The 17779-nt window shown below is 35.5% G+C and overlaps 1 protein-coding gene across 6 annotated transcripts; it reads right to left on the bottom strand.

The window, feature by feature from the left end:
* Positions 1-91: 91 nt before the first annotated feature.
* LOC107624309 (uncharacterized) lies at positions 92-4315 on the bottom strand. Of its 6 annotated transcripts, XM_088508871.1 has the most exons (8): positions 3991-4292; positions 3646-3733; positions 3494-3570; positions 2805-2850; positions 2541-2605; positions 2363-2456; positions 1152-1258; positions 92-392 (listed from the first exon to the last, which is right to left on the bottom strand). In XM_088508871.1, the coding sequence occupies exons 6-8, from the start codon at positions 2422-2424 to the stop codon at positions 220-222; spliced, it is 342 nt and encodes a 113-aa protein (XP_088364997.1). In that variant the 5' UTR covers positions 2425-2456; positions 2541-2605; positions 2805-2850; positions 3494-3570; positions 3646-3733; positions 3991-4292; the 3' UTR covers positions 92-219. The 6 variants fall into 6 exon arrangements, with proteins under 6 accessions (XP_088364997.1, XP_088365003.1, XP_088364988.1 ...); XM_088508877.1 differs by lacking the exon at positions 2805-2850 and having other exon boundaries at positions 2541-2625; positions 3991-4315; XM_088508862.1 differs by having other exon boundaries at positions 2805-3570.
* Between the last annotated feature and the right edge of the window lie 13464 nt (positions 4316-17779).

Below are 17779 nucleotides of genomic sequence, written 5' to 3'. Positions count from 1 at the left end.
TTTGTTTATTTATTACATGAAAAATATCTTTTTTTTATTTTACTAGTGCTTTTACTTTTACTACTAGAAATTTGCCAAACACGCTAAAAAATAAAAAAAAAGATCTTTTTTCATTTAACAAAATAATGGCGTCCAAACATGCACTTAATTAGATGGACACTATACTAAATAGACAATATACTATTCAACAAAACATTATATAGTTCAATTTACTCTGTCTCATCCAATTCTTTCTTCATTTCTTCTTTCTCCTTTCTCTCTTCTTCCAGTTGAGCTTGTAAAGAACTCGTTATTACGTGATGGATCTTCAATCTGTTTGGAGCTACTGCCACCTTGACTTTTGCGGGGAGATTTCCTTGATAAATCTTTCCATTTTGATTCAAACGCACAAGCTACAATGATGAAAGAACACAGTACAAAATATATTAACTGGAAAGTCATGAGAAAAACTAATGCTGCAAATCTTTAGCAGCTTAAACATAACAAGATGAGACAATTATAGATGCTGGATGATAACAATCTGCATAGAATGTCCAAGGAAAAGAGAGACACTAGTCACAGAATAACACTAAAGTGCAAATGAGAAATGCAAAATATAACATTTGCATCTTATTTGCCAGCACTTAGCTAGAACAAATCACTTCAACAACAATGAAAACAACAAAGCACGATCCTACTAAGTAGGGTATGTTGGCTATATGGATCAAACGATGACATTGCACCTTGTCTTGGATCATGTTTGTGCTCATCCCATTTATACTCAAATCTCCTTTTAAATTTCTTTATAATCTAGGACAGATTACTACATCTGGGAAAACATTCCCTTTAGCAATAAAAACACATTATTTGTATTTGCCAAAATCAATACATCAAACCACCATATCAAATCGAATCACATTACACCATTGTAACTTGTAAGAACAGATGAGCAAAAATAGACCAATTTGCTCCCTCTTTACAGTTTCTACTCTCTAGAATTCCTACTGGAAGTAATATTGAATAGTGGCAGAAACTTGTAACATCTTTCAACAATTTATTAATTAGCTTAATCCAGAAATATGTTGAGCTTAAAGTTATGGCCATTAAAAAACAATCATGCAGTGTCTTGGCAACTGGTATAAACAAAAGCACACAAAAAGTCATATGTATACCTTCACTCCGGTCTGCGAAACCACAAATGAGACATGCACAAATCCATGGCCTTCCAGCACGGGATGCTTTTGCACCAGCCTTAAGGTCACCGTTATGCTGCTTCAAGCTACACCAATTAAGATAAGCACAAATTAAATATCTACTCCCTCAACTCCATGGCAAGTTGCAGACAAAAGCATTACAAAATTAAGGGCAATAACAGAAACAACTTCATGGAAAGAACAAAATTTGAAAAAGGAGCACAAAGTCCCTTTGAATTTTAGGTCCTTTAATGTCATCAACATTAAGATAGAATATTCCAAAGATGAATGATGCTATTGAATTTTCTGTTTACAGTCAGAGAGATCAAGTCAAGGTCACAGTTTATCAGACTATCAGAATTTCAAGCACATTAAAGCATCATTCCAAATGCAAGTTACCTATCCAAATCAAACAGGAACCAGTGCAGAACCAACAACACTAATTTGCATACCAACATTACAATACATTGAAACAGAAATCAATCAAAACTAAAAGTAGTACCAAAAACTAAATAAATAGATCTTCATAACAGCAGAGTATGTTTTTTAAATATCCAGAAGATCATCATAAAAATTTTGAACCATAAAATATAAAATGAAGAATAGTTGCTCATTCCATTATTTAATCACTTGTGTCTTGACTCACACTCTCTTTCTCTCTACTTTCTCTGATGCTTCTCTTAGAACCAAAAGTAAGATGCTGGTGAACAGCAATGACCCTTTGAAGCTGGTGTTTTTCTATTGGTGCTAGGGATGAACCTTCTAGGATAATTAAAAGATTGGTTATGAGCTTCTTGGGTTCTGCCCTCGAGTTGAATTAAGGTCTTTCTTTGAAAGTCTGCATTCTATTTCTTAACCTTTTGTATGGATGGTTATTAATTTAGTGCTGGAATTTTTTTTTGTATTCCCTCTTCGAGGCTTGTTTGGTTATTCAGACTTAGAAAGCTCTCTCGTCTATTGTATTATGCTTTTAAAAACTGAATCAGTAAAATAGACATTTTTGAATTAAGTTATTCAATAGTGTGTGCTTAATCTTACATCAATACCAACATTTTTCACTGACACAAACAATGAAATGATAATTGCAACTTCAGTTTCAGGAAGACACAATGCAAAAACATGGTAACTTGAGACAATATGAACATCTAATTGGAAGTTAGTATATATACTAGGGCTATAAAAGAATGAACCTTGTCTGGTGGACAGCTTCAAGAAACTGCATGGCCAAATGTAGAAACTCGCACTTTGGCATGCATGTAGAGCAAGCAAGTCCTCATTACTTTTCTGAATGGCAGAGAGATATGAGAAATTATTCAGGAATAAATGCAGTAATGACCAAAACTTAGTTAATAATATTGGAAGACTAACCTTAAACCTTCACCTTCTCCTCCTACCGAGTTTTGTCATGGACTCGCACTGTTATGGTTTCGCTACTGCAAATCAAGGTGATAAACTGTTTTACACTTTAGATACTGGCCTCATTAAGAATATGTAATTCAAATAGAAACAAAACAATATAACGAATTACTCAAAATCCTATGAATGATAAAGAGGGATTAAACTTCAATTACCCGAACAAATTCAAATTTATACAAAAGATACAACGATAAAGAGGGATTGAACTTCAATTACCCGAACAAATTCCAATTCATACAAAAGATACAAAGAAGGGAATCACCTTAAACCAAAGTAATAGCAGCAATTAGTATCAACTCACCATGAAGATTCAAAAATGACATCTCGATCTTAGTAAATAGTATAGTTATCAGATCGAACCGGTAATCAACCCGGTCATATAACCGGGTCAATGGTTCAACCGGTGGATCACTGATTCACCCGATTGACCCGGTCATAATTAAAAAAATATAAAATTATATAAATAAAATTAAATCATGTGTTATAACTTAAAATGCAAGTCTTTACAAACATATTAATAATAATCAAATATCAATTCTTAGACATAACTAATGATGCAAAAAGAGATAATAAACTAGTCTCTAGTACAAAATACTTTTTTCAATTTAAATGAACAAGAGCAATGATAATCAGCAACAAATTCAAGGTTCAGTGATGATAATCAGCAACAAATTATATTTTACTCATACTGAACACATTTTCTCGCTACCAAAACAAAACTCAACAATAATGGCAGCATATGAGTTCCTCACTACGAAATCTAGTACTTCTTCACAATGGCAGAGTTGATGATGTCAATGAATTCCGGCTAATGACATACAAGTTTAAAACAAAGTTAGTTGCCTAAATACAAAGCAAGAAATGAATAAACCAACCACAACCAAAATAATGTGGTGAAAAATTACCTTCAAAGAAGCACCACCAAACAAAAATCCATCAACATCAGGCTGTGCTGCCAATTCTTTGTGGTTTACACCAGAACCTGCAGTTAACAAGTGGCATTTAAATAAGACTCACAACATGCAAAATAAAACATTCAAGGTGCATTAGGGAGTACCTCCATAGATGATTCATACGGATGAAGCAACTTCAGCACTGACACATTGCTATATGAAGTCATTTCCGCAAATTAGCAACTATTAGTACTGTATTCAAAGCAAAGACATCATAAATAGATTTACATATGGGTAAACAAATTAAAAAAATAGCAGCAGTGAACACAGAACAAAAAATTAAAATCAAGAACAAATCCCTAGTATTCAGCTTCGACAATTCAAAAAAATCACATACAAGTTACAACAACAACAACCACCACCATAAAATTCTAATTTCACTATGAAACCCTAAGATACACCGAAATTGACACTGAAAGTCTGAAATAACAGGGTCGAAGGGAGCTCACCTGGGACCGACGGTGAAGGAAGCTGACCAACTGAACTAACGGCCGAAATAAGACGACGACCACCACCATCACCCGAGGCATCAGATGCCGGTTCCGTCTGCTTCAGCCGCCGCGAAGCGAGCGCAGGGCAGGGAGAGCTTGAGCTGACGAGACTTGACAGACCGGAGACGAGAGGTGAGAGACCGGAGATGAGACGAGCTGACGAGAGCTTCAGCTCGTGGGAGAGAGTGACCAGAAACTGAGAAAGAGAGTCGAGAGAGTTAAGGGCTTCAGAGCGGAAAAGTGGGAAAGAGAGAAAAAAGGGGGGGGGGGGCGGCGGCGGGACGGGAAATATGGAACGACGCCGTTCCTTTTTAAAAAAAAAATTACATGACCCATAACCTGGTCCGGTCATATAAATGGTCGGGTCAGCAGTTTTGCTGAAAACCGGTCGGACCAACCCGGATTTTAGCAGATCTGATACATGACCGGTTTAACGAATGACTCGGTCTATTTAGATAATCGATTGATCGAGTTTACAGCCGGGTCAACAATGGTAACTAGTTCAAGCAGCATAAAATAGGGTTTCAGGCGTGAATGCGTGATAGAGAGGTTTCACATTACTGGATTCGATGGTTTTAGAACGTTTAGACCATTAAATGATTCTATAATGAAATATATTTTTTAAATTTTTTAATAATTACTAAATAGTCTTTATTTAATTTTAATTATAAATTAATTTTTTATATATTATTTAATTATAAAATTTATTTTTTATTTTATAAATTATTATTTTATCATTCATCTATCATGTTTATTAATAATAAAAAATAAAAACAATAACGAATTAGATCTTTCATTAATCATAATAAATGTTATTTCAGTTTATTAACTATTTTAAACCTCATTTTACTATAATTAATATTTTGTTAATTAGGATTTAAAAATTAAAAAAATCGACTGAATCAAACCGTTTTTAATTTGATTCAGTTCAATTCGGTTGTTGCAAAAATAACAAACTGATTGATTGATGCTGTAAGAGAATCAAACATATCGGTTTTGTTGATTTTTAATTTGGTCTAAAATCGATAACACCCTTATTGCAGGGCTGCACACGGATCGGATCAGATTGGGTATAGTCTAAAATTCTATCCGATCCGCACTGCACTCATCGGATCGGATCGGATATGATATCCGCAATTTTCAGGCCGGATCCGATCCGATCCGCAATAATTAAAAAAAATGTTTTCAAATTCCATTTGGCTGTTTTTACAAAAAAAATTTATTTTTCACCTATTTAAGCATATTTAATTCTAAAATATTATCAATTAAAGTTCTCTTGAATAATTAAAAAAAAAACACAAGATTTAAGTTTAATTATTCTAAGTCGGAGTACAATATAAAAAATAAAAAATAAGATATCATAAAATTCATAAAACAACACACTAAAATTCATATCACATTGGGGTTTATTTTCTTAAACTATACTATTCATATGTGATGTGCGGATATGTGGATTTGTGGATCGGATCTGCGGATATCACTGCCAAATCCGCAATTCGATCCTACCATAGTATGGATCGGATAATATCCGCAAAATTCGAATCGGATGCGAATAATTATCGCGGATATGCAGATATTATCTAATTCATGTGCAGCCCTACCTTATTGTCTTTTATATCACATGGAGGGTGGCTATATCTTAAGTGCATCTCAGAAGACTCCATAATAGTTCTTAAATGGTGTTAAATTAACTAATAAAATTTAATAAATTTTTTAAAATTGCTAATTATTTTGTTTTAAATTCATAAATTTGATAAAATACAACTTTTATTGAATTTAAATTAAAGCACAAAATTTAGATTCTTATTCTTATTAATTTATTTTTTATATTGTATTTAAATCTAAATAAAAGTATTTTTTATTGATATTTATATTTTAAAGTTTATGAAAATAAAATAAATAAATAATTTAAACTAACAAATTTCAATATGATTAAAAACTTTTTTATACTGATGTTGCATGCATAGCCAGTAAAAAAGAAGTTGATTTCTTAATTTTGTAGTTAGTGTTTGTAAAATATATATTTTTTATTTTGTAGCATATATTTAAGGTTATTTGCGAAAATAATACTATTAACAAAGTTAACAAATAATACATCTAAAAGTGAATTAGTTGTTTCTAACACCAATTAGAAATTAACATTTTTATTTAGATAAAAAATTTTAATTTAAATAATATTATGAAAGAATAAAAATATAACACCCTAATATTCAAATCCTTATACTTGAGTCATAAGTCAATGAACGAAAGTATTAACGAGAAGCCTGAAAAGAATAAAATAAAATCGCGAATCGGAATGCTCACGTATCGCTAAAACATAAAATAAAACGTATTCAGATAGCAAATCAAGATAAGGTATAATGATAAGGAAGAATAGAGTAAGGACAAAATACATACATACATATATATATATATATATATATATATATATATATATATATATATATATATATATATATATATATATATATATATATATATATATATATATATATATAGACATAAGTATAATAGCCACTAGTCACGACCTGCGAAGTTTAGTCTGACTAGGATACAGAAATAAAATCAGTTGACAATAGTAGTTTTTTAACTCTCCCAAAATATACATCAAGACCTCTATAGGCAAGTTTTCAAAAAGATTAAATAGATACATAGCATAAGTTTTTCAAAATGAGTATGGAGAGAAATCTAAACAAAATAAGCAGAGAATCCAATGATCATTGCTATCTTTCAGATAAACCACAGCTTACTGCTAAGCACCTGGACTTAAATCTGGAAAAAAATATATATACGAAATAAGAACTCCCAACCCATAAGTTTTCAGTGCCAAATAAATACAATGCACTATAATAAAAACTCACTAAGCATCCTAATCTCCCTTTCATCAATTATTCACCCTAGATTCTCAATAATCCATAACTTAGGCAACTGTCCTGGGAGATACTAAGTCTACTTTAATTTCACATCTTTTCCAACTATCCAAACTTTCCAGCTTCCACTTTAGAATAGAATCATAACCAGAACCAACACCAGCTAGTCGTTTCAGTAATTATATATCAATACCTCAAATCTTTACCTGAAGCAAGTGAACTTACTTCACTGCGTCTACCTAGGGAGCTCAAATCATTTCATCTCATTTCAACAAGGACAACTCTCAGCGTCAACCAACACCAACATGAGGGACCTCTCAGTTGTACAAACACAAACAATGCAAACAAGTAATAGACAAGTAAGGCATGTAATGCAAGTAGCATTTAGTCATATAAGGTATACAATTAGGTAAACGATACAATTAAGCAAACCCAATCAAATCAAACATATGCAAATGATGTATGCCTGCCACATGGCCAATGAGTTCATCTGTCAGTTATACAGCCAATCCGACACACCCGGTAGCTAACTCGGATATCGTCTCTCAACACGAAGGAATCTTCAACCTTCAAGGTGGGAATCCTCAACCTCCTATTCAGAGAGAGACTGTGATGTAATGATAGGAAATTCTCAACCTAACTCATTCATACCACACCAGGAATCGAATCAAATGGAATCCTCAACATTTTTCATTTAATTTCCCGATGTAATAAGAGAGGAAAGCCCCAATCTCGCTTGCCCACCGCCAACAAGAGAGGAAATCCTCAACCTTATCTTATCCATTACAGCAAGAGAGAAAATCATCTATCTCAGCTTGCCTATTAGTGAGTGGAATCCAACCACCGTCCTCACCATTTCAATTCGAACTCATTTTCAATTCAACACAAGCAAACATACCCGCAATTCGAATTAATCATTACAGAATTAATCTGAAAGGAATCCTCAACCTTCTATTCAACTCTCTAGTGCGACAAGTGAGAAAATTCTCAACCTCAAGCTCGTCTACCACAACAAGAGAGAGAATCCTCGACCTCAACTTGTGTATCATAGCAAGTGAGAGAATCCTCAATCTCAACTTACCTACTGAGAATCCTCAATCTCAACTTGTCCATTCATGAGCGGGACAAAGCCATTGTCCTCACCACATCAATCCAAAACTCATTTCAATTCAAATCATCAAACATAACCAGAATTCAAATTAATAATCACAAGATTTAATCTGAAGGGAATCCTCGACCTTCTGTCCAACCCTCTGGTGCAACAAGTGAGGGAGTCCTCAACCTCAAGTTTGTCCACCACAACAAGAGACGGAATCCTCGACCTCAACTTGTTTATTATAGCAAGTGAGAGAATTTTCAATCTCAAATTGCCTTTACGTGATCGGGATAACACCACCGTCCTCACTATACAATTTTTATTGTCTCTTTAATCATAATCACAACACGAGAGAGGAAATCGTCTACCTCAACTCGACTATTCACTCCAGGTAATAGTGCCCGTCACACTTCTCAATCACAATCTCATCAAGATCTTCACTCACGTATATAATGTATAACTCATAGGGAATCCTAAACCTCCCAAATCCATCATCATTCCCCAATTATCAATAACTTAGACTCATCATTCATTTCGCTCATTTTCATCATCATTCTCATTATACTCAATCGTAATCCATATCTGTCATTTTTCTTTGTCATAACCCTTCTCGTCATACTTAATCTCAACCAATTCATCGTCCTTTCTCATTATCAACATCATTCTCATTATTTAATATCAAATCAATCCTCATAACTTATCTCTCATTATCATACTCATTCACCGTATTAATGTCATCTTGCATTATCTCACATTTTACTCATTTTCCTTTGATTCACTAACTCAACTCATCAAGTATCATTCTTTAACTTCTCTATCCTCGAATACATCGGCTCTAGACTCTTATCGGGCTTTATAAAGGTTTAAAAGGCTAAAGGAATGGTTAAAAAGCTTAATTAAACTTTTACAAAATCTGGAGGTCACGCGTACACATGCATGGTCTCGCGTACGCATGAGGTGAAAATTTAGTAAGTCATGTACGCATGCAGTGTTCGCATACGTAGAGGCCAATGCCCGCGTACGCATGTCAAAGGCCACGTACGCATCCATATCAAAAAACAGAAAATCTGATATGTTGCAGAAATCGGTTTTTTAATTCAATTTTCAAAATCTCATAACTTTTTTCACAAATTCCTTTTTCAACTATTCTTGAATCGTTGGAAAGATCGATGGTGCACGAATTTGGCTCCGCACGTTTCGCACAGATAGACCAGCAAGTATACCGGGTCGTCCAAGTAATACTTCAGGTGAGTGAGGGTCGATTCCATGAAAATTATTGGTTTGAGCAAGCAAGCAATGGTTGCCTTGCAAATCTTAGTTAGGCAGATAGAAATTATAGTTTGTCACGAAAAATGTATAAAACAGAATAAATAAATAAAACGTTACTAAATATGTGGAAAATAAATGGTATGAGAACGGTTGAGACTTCGGAGATGCTTTGTCTTTCCGGATTAACTTTTCTTACTGTCTACTTTAATAACTTTCTGATTCATTCAATGGCAGCCATAAGTGACTAACTCATATCCTCTCATCAAGTTAACCTCCTCCACTGCAGCAATCCACCATGTTGCAAGTGACTCATGTCCTCTTATCAAGCCACCTCTAGGTTTCTCACTGTAGCAGAAGATGAAGCTCTAAGCAATCCACTTCCCTTCATGATCCTACTAAAGGTGCCACAGACAAGGCAGATCTTCCGAATCAGGGAACGCTGCTTCTCAGACTCTAGCCTTAGCACCACAGAGACCTCACTTACCCACGGTCAACAAAATTTCATGTCACGTATCCAAAGTTACCCAGGTACTCTATTGGAATTCGCAATGCAATCTCTAGCTTTGGTTCAATGCTATCCGGGTCAGGACTTGCACGAAACCCATGTAGAACAAGGGTGATTGTCACGGGTCACCCTCAATTCATAAGATGAAGAACGAAAATGAATAAGAGAATAGAATCAGAAATAGTGAATTAGAATAGTAATATTATTAATCCATGAAACTCAACAGAGCTCCTAACCTTAACCTTAGGAGGTTAGTGATTCATGCTTACAGAAAAGTAATGAAAAACGTGTAAAGCAGGCAAGAGTCCTTAACAAGGGTGAACTTGTAACACCCAACCACACTAAGCTTTACGCTTAAGCCGTAAAACAGAGGTGGTGTAGTATTACGACCTCTAAAATAAAATGAGTACATATAATAGCAGAAGAATTATAATATGCTAGGAGCCTTGAAGAAAGAGGAAACAAAAATCACAAAATAAAAGTGTAACGCTCAAGGTACGAGTTAACTTACGTGCTAAGAAAATCATAATTATTAAACATAAGATAACAGAAGTAGGAATAGAGTGCCAAAGAAACAAAATAACAAGCTCCTAACTCAGCCTGCGAAGTCAAGATTGGCCAGAGAATATTTACACATATATACACACATCCCAAAACCCAAAAGTACATATACACAATCCTGCCTCTCCATAAACCTCTAGGAGGATCAAAAGAACAAGTTATGCGGAGAGAAAACTAAGTACATATATACACATCATAGCATAACAAAATAACCCTGTAACCACTCCGCTTCAAGGGTCTAGACGCCTAACGAGATGCCTCCCGACCTGCATCTGAAAAACAACAACATAGTATGGAATGAGAACCGGAGGTTCTCAGTATGGTAAAGGTGCCACACACATAATATATAAGGTCCTGGGAATGCCAGAGGTAAATCCTAGAATGCTGACACTCAGATTATAGAGCTTAAAGTATTAAACAGAAGCCATAAAAGGTGGTTTACTAAGGATATTTAAACCTAACTTAACTTAACCTTAAATCTAAATCCCATTCTGCCATTCCTCCATACCTCCAACTCCATCATGCATTTTCACAGACAACTAAACAGACAAAGGCAAGCACAAGAAGGTTACAAGTACTGCAGGTAACAAATATACATTTAACCAGTTAATACACAAGCAAGTAATTCAAGTAATATGCACATGATGCATGCCTGTCCTATGGCTGATGAGGCTCAACTGTCGGTTATCCAGCCAACCCGACAAGTCTGAATTGTCCTTAGACTGTCCCCCGATGTGCATCCCCAAGAGTTTATGCATAGCTTTTTCTCAAATAATCAATATTGCTCAATGGGGGTAACATTCCCGGGAATTTATATAGTGCCCGGTCACACTTACGTCGTAGGGTCAACAGAGTATCGAGTTTTCAACCTGGTACACGTGGTGGCAAGCCATGGCACTTGATCCAGGGAATCTCGTATATCAGATTATTCAAATTCATAAGCCATATAAATAATTCAATTATAATTCATCAACCATGTTCATAAACTATAACATTCAACCATAATTCTCTCCAAATTAACATAACAACATTCACCATCCAAAATTAATAACTAATTATCCAATAAACTGCAACCAAATATATTCATCGACAAATTACTAAACATTAAATATACACCTGCATTCCAACTTATCCTATGGTCATCTAGCCTAAGTTTTCACAGAACATTCTATATTAAATGCAAGAAACCTAAACTATACCTTGGCCGATTTTCACGTAACAACCAAAGCTATTTATTCAAAACCAAGGCAGCCCCTCAAAACTCAACTAATCCGCTTCCTCCAAGTTCCAGTATTCACAATTTCAAGCTCCAATTATTTATTCACAACCTAATACACATTCATAACACATATATATCCAATTTAATAATCAAAGCTCAAATTCAATAAAAATAAAATAGAATTATCGTATCCTCACCTTACCCAAGCTTCACATAAGTAAGAGTAAGCGTTTTCCTCAAGCTAATTGGATCCTAAAACATCAAAAAGCAAAAAAATTCAATATCTCCACTTAATTTAGTAAAAATTGGGAGAAAGGAGTGTCTGGGGGTGTTTAGTAGCTTACCAATGAAATTGTTCTAGTAGAAATGTAGAGCTCGAACGGAGGAGTTACGGGATTTTGAAATTCACCGTAAAGGTTCGGGAAACTTTCGTCGCTCTTCTCCCCTGGAAGCCTTCTGCTTCGTTTTCTGCTGAAATGACGGAGAGAAGGGCTTGGGTTTATTTAATATATTGGTCCGGTTGGACCCACGGCCCGGTTTGGTCCCGGTTCAACTGGTTCGGCCCGTTTGGTCCAATCTTGAACTGTTTTCTTCGAAATTGGTGTCAAAATTCTCGTTTCGATGAGTTCTATCCTAATTTGATATAATATTTGCATTTCTAATCCTCTTTATTAAAAACTAATTTATTGACTAATTATCTACTAATTTAACCGGGGTTTACATCCTACCCACCTAATAAAAAATTTTGCCCTCAAAATTCAAATTCAGTTACCTGAAAAGAGATGTGGGTAGTCCTTTCGCATATCTGATTCGAGTTCCCAAGTATGTTTCTCGATACTAACTCGACTCCAAGCTACTTTTACTAATGATACTTCCCTTTCATGTATTCGTTTAACACTGGTGTCATCAATTCTTGCCGGAATTACTGAAAGTGTTAGATATTCTTTCACTTGGATTGGTTCTGGTTCTAGAACATGACTTGCATCAGGAGTATACTTTCGAAGCTGTGATACATGAAATACATCGTGCAAATTCGAAAGGTATGGCGGTAAGACACTTCTATAAGCCACTAGTCCAATTCTCTTCAGAATCTCAAACGGTCCAATATAACGAGGATTCAGTTTCTTAGTCTTAATAGCTCTTCCCACTCCAGTGGTTGGTGTAACTTTCAAAAAAACATGCTCTCCTTCCTCAAATTCTAAAGGCTTTCGCCTCTGGTCAGCATAACTTTTTTGGCGACTCTGGACTATAAGCATTTGACTACGAATCTTTTTTATCTGTTCAGTAGTTTCAGCTTTCATCTCAGGCCCTAACAAACTCCTTTCTCCAGTTTCATGCCAACATAGTGGAGACTGACATTTTCTGCCATACAGAGCTTCATATGGAGCCATTTCAATACTCGCATGATAACTATTATTATAAGCAAACTGTATTAATGGCATATACCGATCCCAGCTCGCCAGCTGGTCCAAAACATAGGCCCTTAGCATATCTTCCAAGGTCTGAATAGTTCTCTCTGACTGGCCATCTGTCTGAGGGTGATATGCAGTACTCAAACTCAACTGAGTCCCAAATGCACGCTGAAAAGCTCCCCAGAACCTTAATGTGAAACGAGGATCTCTGTCAGATATAATGGTAGAAGGCACACCATGCAACCTGACAATCTCTTTGATATACATTCGAGCCAATTCTTCCATTGTGCAACTTATTCGGATAGGAAGAAAATGAGCTGATTTTGTCAGTCGATCCACAACCACCCAAATAGCGTCACAACCAGACTGGGTTCTAGGCAAACCTATCACAAAATTTGTTGCAATACTCTCCCATTTCCATTGTGGAATCTCCAAAGACTGAAGGGTCCCTGATGGTCTCTGATGCTCAATCTTAACCTTCTGACACGTTAAACATTTAGATACATACAATGCCACATCATTCTTCATGCCTGGCCACCAAAACATCGCTTTCAGATCCTGATACATTTTAGTGCTCCCTGGGTGAATTGAAAACCCGCTCTTATGAGCTTCCTTCAAGATTCTCTGTCGCAGGTCTCCAATATCTGGCACAACAATCCGGTTCTTGAACCTCCACAAACCATCCTGTCCTTCTGACACTCTCCACTGTTTTCCCTGTTCAATTGCTGGTAATACCTTACATAACGCTTCACTGGCTCGATGAGCCTTCAGAAGTTTTGATTTAAAATCACTTGAAATCTGCAACTGACTCAAACATAAAATTCTAGATTCTTCTCTAATTCCCAAATTCAAACCTTGAAATGCCTTCAGTAATTCTTCTTCCTGTAGCATCATCCAAGCTGCATATAAAGATTTCCGACTCAAAGCATCCGCCACAACGTTTGCTTTTCCTGGATGATAATTCAATTCAAAATCATAATCTTTCAGAAGCTTCATCCACCTCCTCTGACGCATATTCAACTCTTTCTGCTCAAAAAGATACTTCAAACTCTTATGGTCTGAGAAAACAAGAAACTTAACGCCATAGAGGTAGTGCCTCCAAATCTTTAAAGCAAACACAACAGCAGCAAGTTCCAAATCATGTGTCGGGTAGTTCATATCATGCGGCCTTAACTACCGTGAGGCGTATGTGATGAGCGGATAATTTATACGCTTTTTGGCATTGTTTTTAGTATGTTTTAGTTAGTTTTTATTATGTTTTTATTAGTTTTTATTTAAAAATCATATTTCTGGACTTTACTATGAGTTTGTGTATTTTTCTGTGATTTCAGGTATTTTCTGGCTGAAATTGAGAGACCTGAGCAAAAATCTGATTCAGAGGCTGAAAAAGGACTACAGATGCTGTTGGATTCTGACCTCCCTGCACTCGAAGTAGATTTTCTGGAGCTACAGAAGCCCAATTGGCATGCTCTCAATTGAGTTGGAAAGTAGACATCTTGGACTTTCAAGAAATATATAATAGTTCATACTTTGCCTAAGATTTGATGGCCGAAACCGGCGTTCCAAATCAGCTTAAGAATTCTGGCATCAAGACGCCAGAACTGGCATAAAAGCTGGAGTTAAACGCCCAAACTGGCACAAAAGCTGGCGTTTAACTCCAAGAAAAGTCTCTACATGTGAAAGCTTCAATGCTCAGCCCAAGCACATACCAAGTGGGCCCGGAAGAATATTTCTGCATTAATTACTTATTTCTGTAAACCCTAGGCTACTAGTTTTCTATAAATAGGACCTTTTACTATTGTATTTTCATCTTGGTTCTTCGGATTCCCTCTCTGGGACCGAAGCCAATGACCACCATTATCACTTTTGTATTTTCAACGGTGGAGTTTCTACACACCATAGATTAAGGTGTGGAGCTCTACTGTTCTTCATGAATTAATGCAAAGTACTACTGTTTTTCTATTCAATTCACGCCTACTTCTTCTCTAAGATATTCATTCGGACACAAGAACATGATGAATGTGATGATTATGTGACACTCATCACCATTCTCACCTATGAATGTGTGCCTGACAACCACTTCCGTTCTACAAGCAAACAAGCTTGAATGTGTATCGCTTGGGTTTCTGATCTAAGATTAGAACCTTCGTGGTATAGGCTAGAATTATTGGCGGCCATTCCTGAGATCCGAAATGTCTAAACCTTGTCTGTGGTATTCTGAGTAGGATCTGGGAAGGGATGACTGTGACGAGCTTCAAACTTGCGAGTGTTGGGCGTGTGATAAATGCAAAAGGATCAATGGATCCTATTCCAACATGATTGAGAATCGACAGATGATTAGTCGTGCGGTGACAGCGTGCGTAGAACATTTTCACTGAGAGGACAGAAAGTAGCCATTGACAACGGTGATGCCCAACATAAAGCTTGCCATGGAAAGGAGTATGAATGATTGGAAGAAGGCAATAGGAAAGCAGAGGTTCAGGAGGAACAAAGCATCTTCATACGCTTATCTGAAATTCCTACCAATGAATTACATAAGTATCTCTATCTCTATCTTTATTTTATGTTTTATTCATCTTTTAATTATCAATCCTCCATAACCATTTGAATTCGCCTGACTGAGATTTACAAGATGACCATAGCTTGCTTCAAGCCGACAGTCTCCGTGGGATCGACCCTTACTCACGTAAGGTATTACTTGGATGACCCAGTGCACTTGCTGGTTAGTTGTGCAGAATTGTGACAAAGTGTGATTCACGTTGAGAGCTCCAAGTCTTTGGCGCCATTGTTGATGATCACAATTTCGTGCACCAAGTTTTTGGCGCCGTTGCCGGGGATTGTTCGAGTTTGGACAACTGACGGTTTATCTTGTTGCTTAGATTAGGTAATTTTACTTTTTATTTTTGAAAATTTATTTTAATACAATTTTTTTTATTTTGTTCCTCAGAGTTTTTAAGAATAAATTCTAGAGTTTCATGATGATCTGTTGAAGTCTGGCTGGCTGTAAAGCCATGTCTAATCTTATTAGACCGAGGTTTCAACTTATCATCACAAGAGTTTGTTGATTTCTAACAATTTTGCTATTGTTAGCAATGATCTGCTAAAGCTTGGCTGGCCATTGGCCATGTCTAGTATTTTGGACCGGAGCTTTCATTGAAAGCTTGGCTGGCTAGTAAGCCATGTCTAATTCCTGGACCGGAGTCTTAGACTAGCATTGCAATGATTCCTGGAACTCTTATTAAAAATTTTGAACCCCTTTATTTTCTTTTCCACTCAATTTTCGAAAAATCACAAAAAAATTTATAAAACCATAAAAATAAAAAATATTTTATGTTTCTTGTTTGAGTCTAATATCAATTTTTAAGTTTGGTGTCAATTGCATGTCTTTATTCTTCTTGCATTTTTTGAATATATGCATTATGTTCTTGATTGATCTCCAAGTTGTTCTTGATGATTTCAGTGCTCTGATCTTTAATTTCTCTTATTCTGTGTCTTTTGTTGTTTCTTACATGCATTTTCAAATTGTTATAGTCATTAGTATACAAACTTCTAAGTTTAGTGTCTTGCATGCATTGTTTATTTGATCTTAGTTGCATTTCTATTGTTTCTCATCATTAAAAATTCAAAAAAAAATTTCAAAATTGTGTCTTTTCAAGTCAATAACACAGAAAATTGAAGATTCAGAACATTCAGCAGAGGAATTACACAGAAAAAGCTGGGCTTTCAAAACGCCCAGTGAAGAAGGAAAACTGGCGTTTAAACACCAGCCAGGGTACCTGGCTGGGCGTTTAACGCCCAAAAAGGTAGCATTTTGGGCGTTAAACGCCAGAATGGATGCCATTCTGGGCGTTTAACGCCAGCATGACATAAGAGGGAAGATTTTGTTTTTAATTCAAATTTTTTTTTTAAGTTTTCATAATTCTTCAAAATCAAATCTTTTTCAAATCATATCTTTTCAATCATATCTTTTCAAAATCAAATTCTTTTCAATTTTTTTTATTTATTACTATTTTCGAAAATCCTTGCTACAATTAATAACTCAATTCAAAATTTTCTAGTTGTTACTTGCCTATTAAGAAAGGATCAAAAATTTTAATTCTAGAATCATATCTTCTAATTTCTTGTTAGTCAAGTAATCAACTTTAATTTTAAAACTTTCTCTTTTTAATTTGATTTTCAATCATATCTTCTCAATCATATCTTTTCAATCACATCTTTTTCAAAATTTATTTTCAATCATATCTTTTTTATTTCTAATTTTAAAATCTTTTTCAAAAATCACTTAATTTCTTTTCCAATCTTAATTTTCGAAAATCTTTTACCAAATTTTCAAAATTTCTTTTAATTATTTCAAAATCTTTTACTTTAATTTCAAAAATTCTTCCCCTCTTCTCACATCCTTCTATTTAAGGACTAACACTCCTCCACTATCAACAATTCGAACTCTATCCCTCTTGATAAGTTCGAATTCTTCTCTTTCTACCTCCTCCGTCTATTTTTCTTTTCCTCTGACACCTCAAGGAATCTCTATACTGTGACATAGAGGATTCCATACTTTCTTCTTCTCTCTTTCATATGAGCAGGAGTAAGGACAAAGACATTCTGGTTGAGGCTGATCCTGAACCCGAAAGGACCTTGAAGAGAAAGCTGAGAGAAGCTAAAGTACAACTCTCTGTAGAGGATCTAACAGAGCTTTTCAAACAAGAAGAAGCCATGGCAGCCGAAAACACCAACAATGCAAGGAAGGTGCTTGGTGACTTTACTGCACCTACTCCTGACTTCTATGGGAGAAGCATCTCTATCCCTGCCATTGGA

This window comes from Arachis ipaensis, chromosome B10 (assembly GCF_059453495.1).
Source record: "Arachis ipaensis isolate K30076 ecotype BB chromosome B10, ASM5945349v1, whole genome shotgun sequence".
NCBI classification, from domain to species: Eukaryota; Viridiplantae; Streptophyta; class Magnoliopsida; order Fabales; family Fabaceae; genus Arachis; species Arachis ipaensis.
Note: the sequence above shows the minus strand (reverse complement) of the source record. Positions and strands in the feature narration are given on the sequence as shown.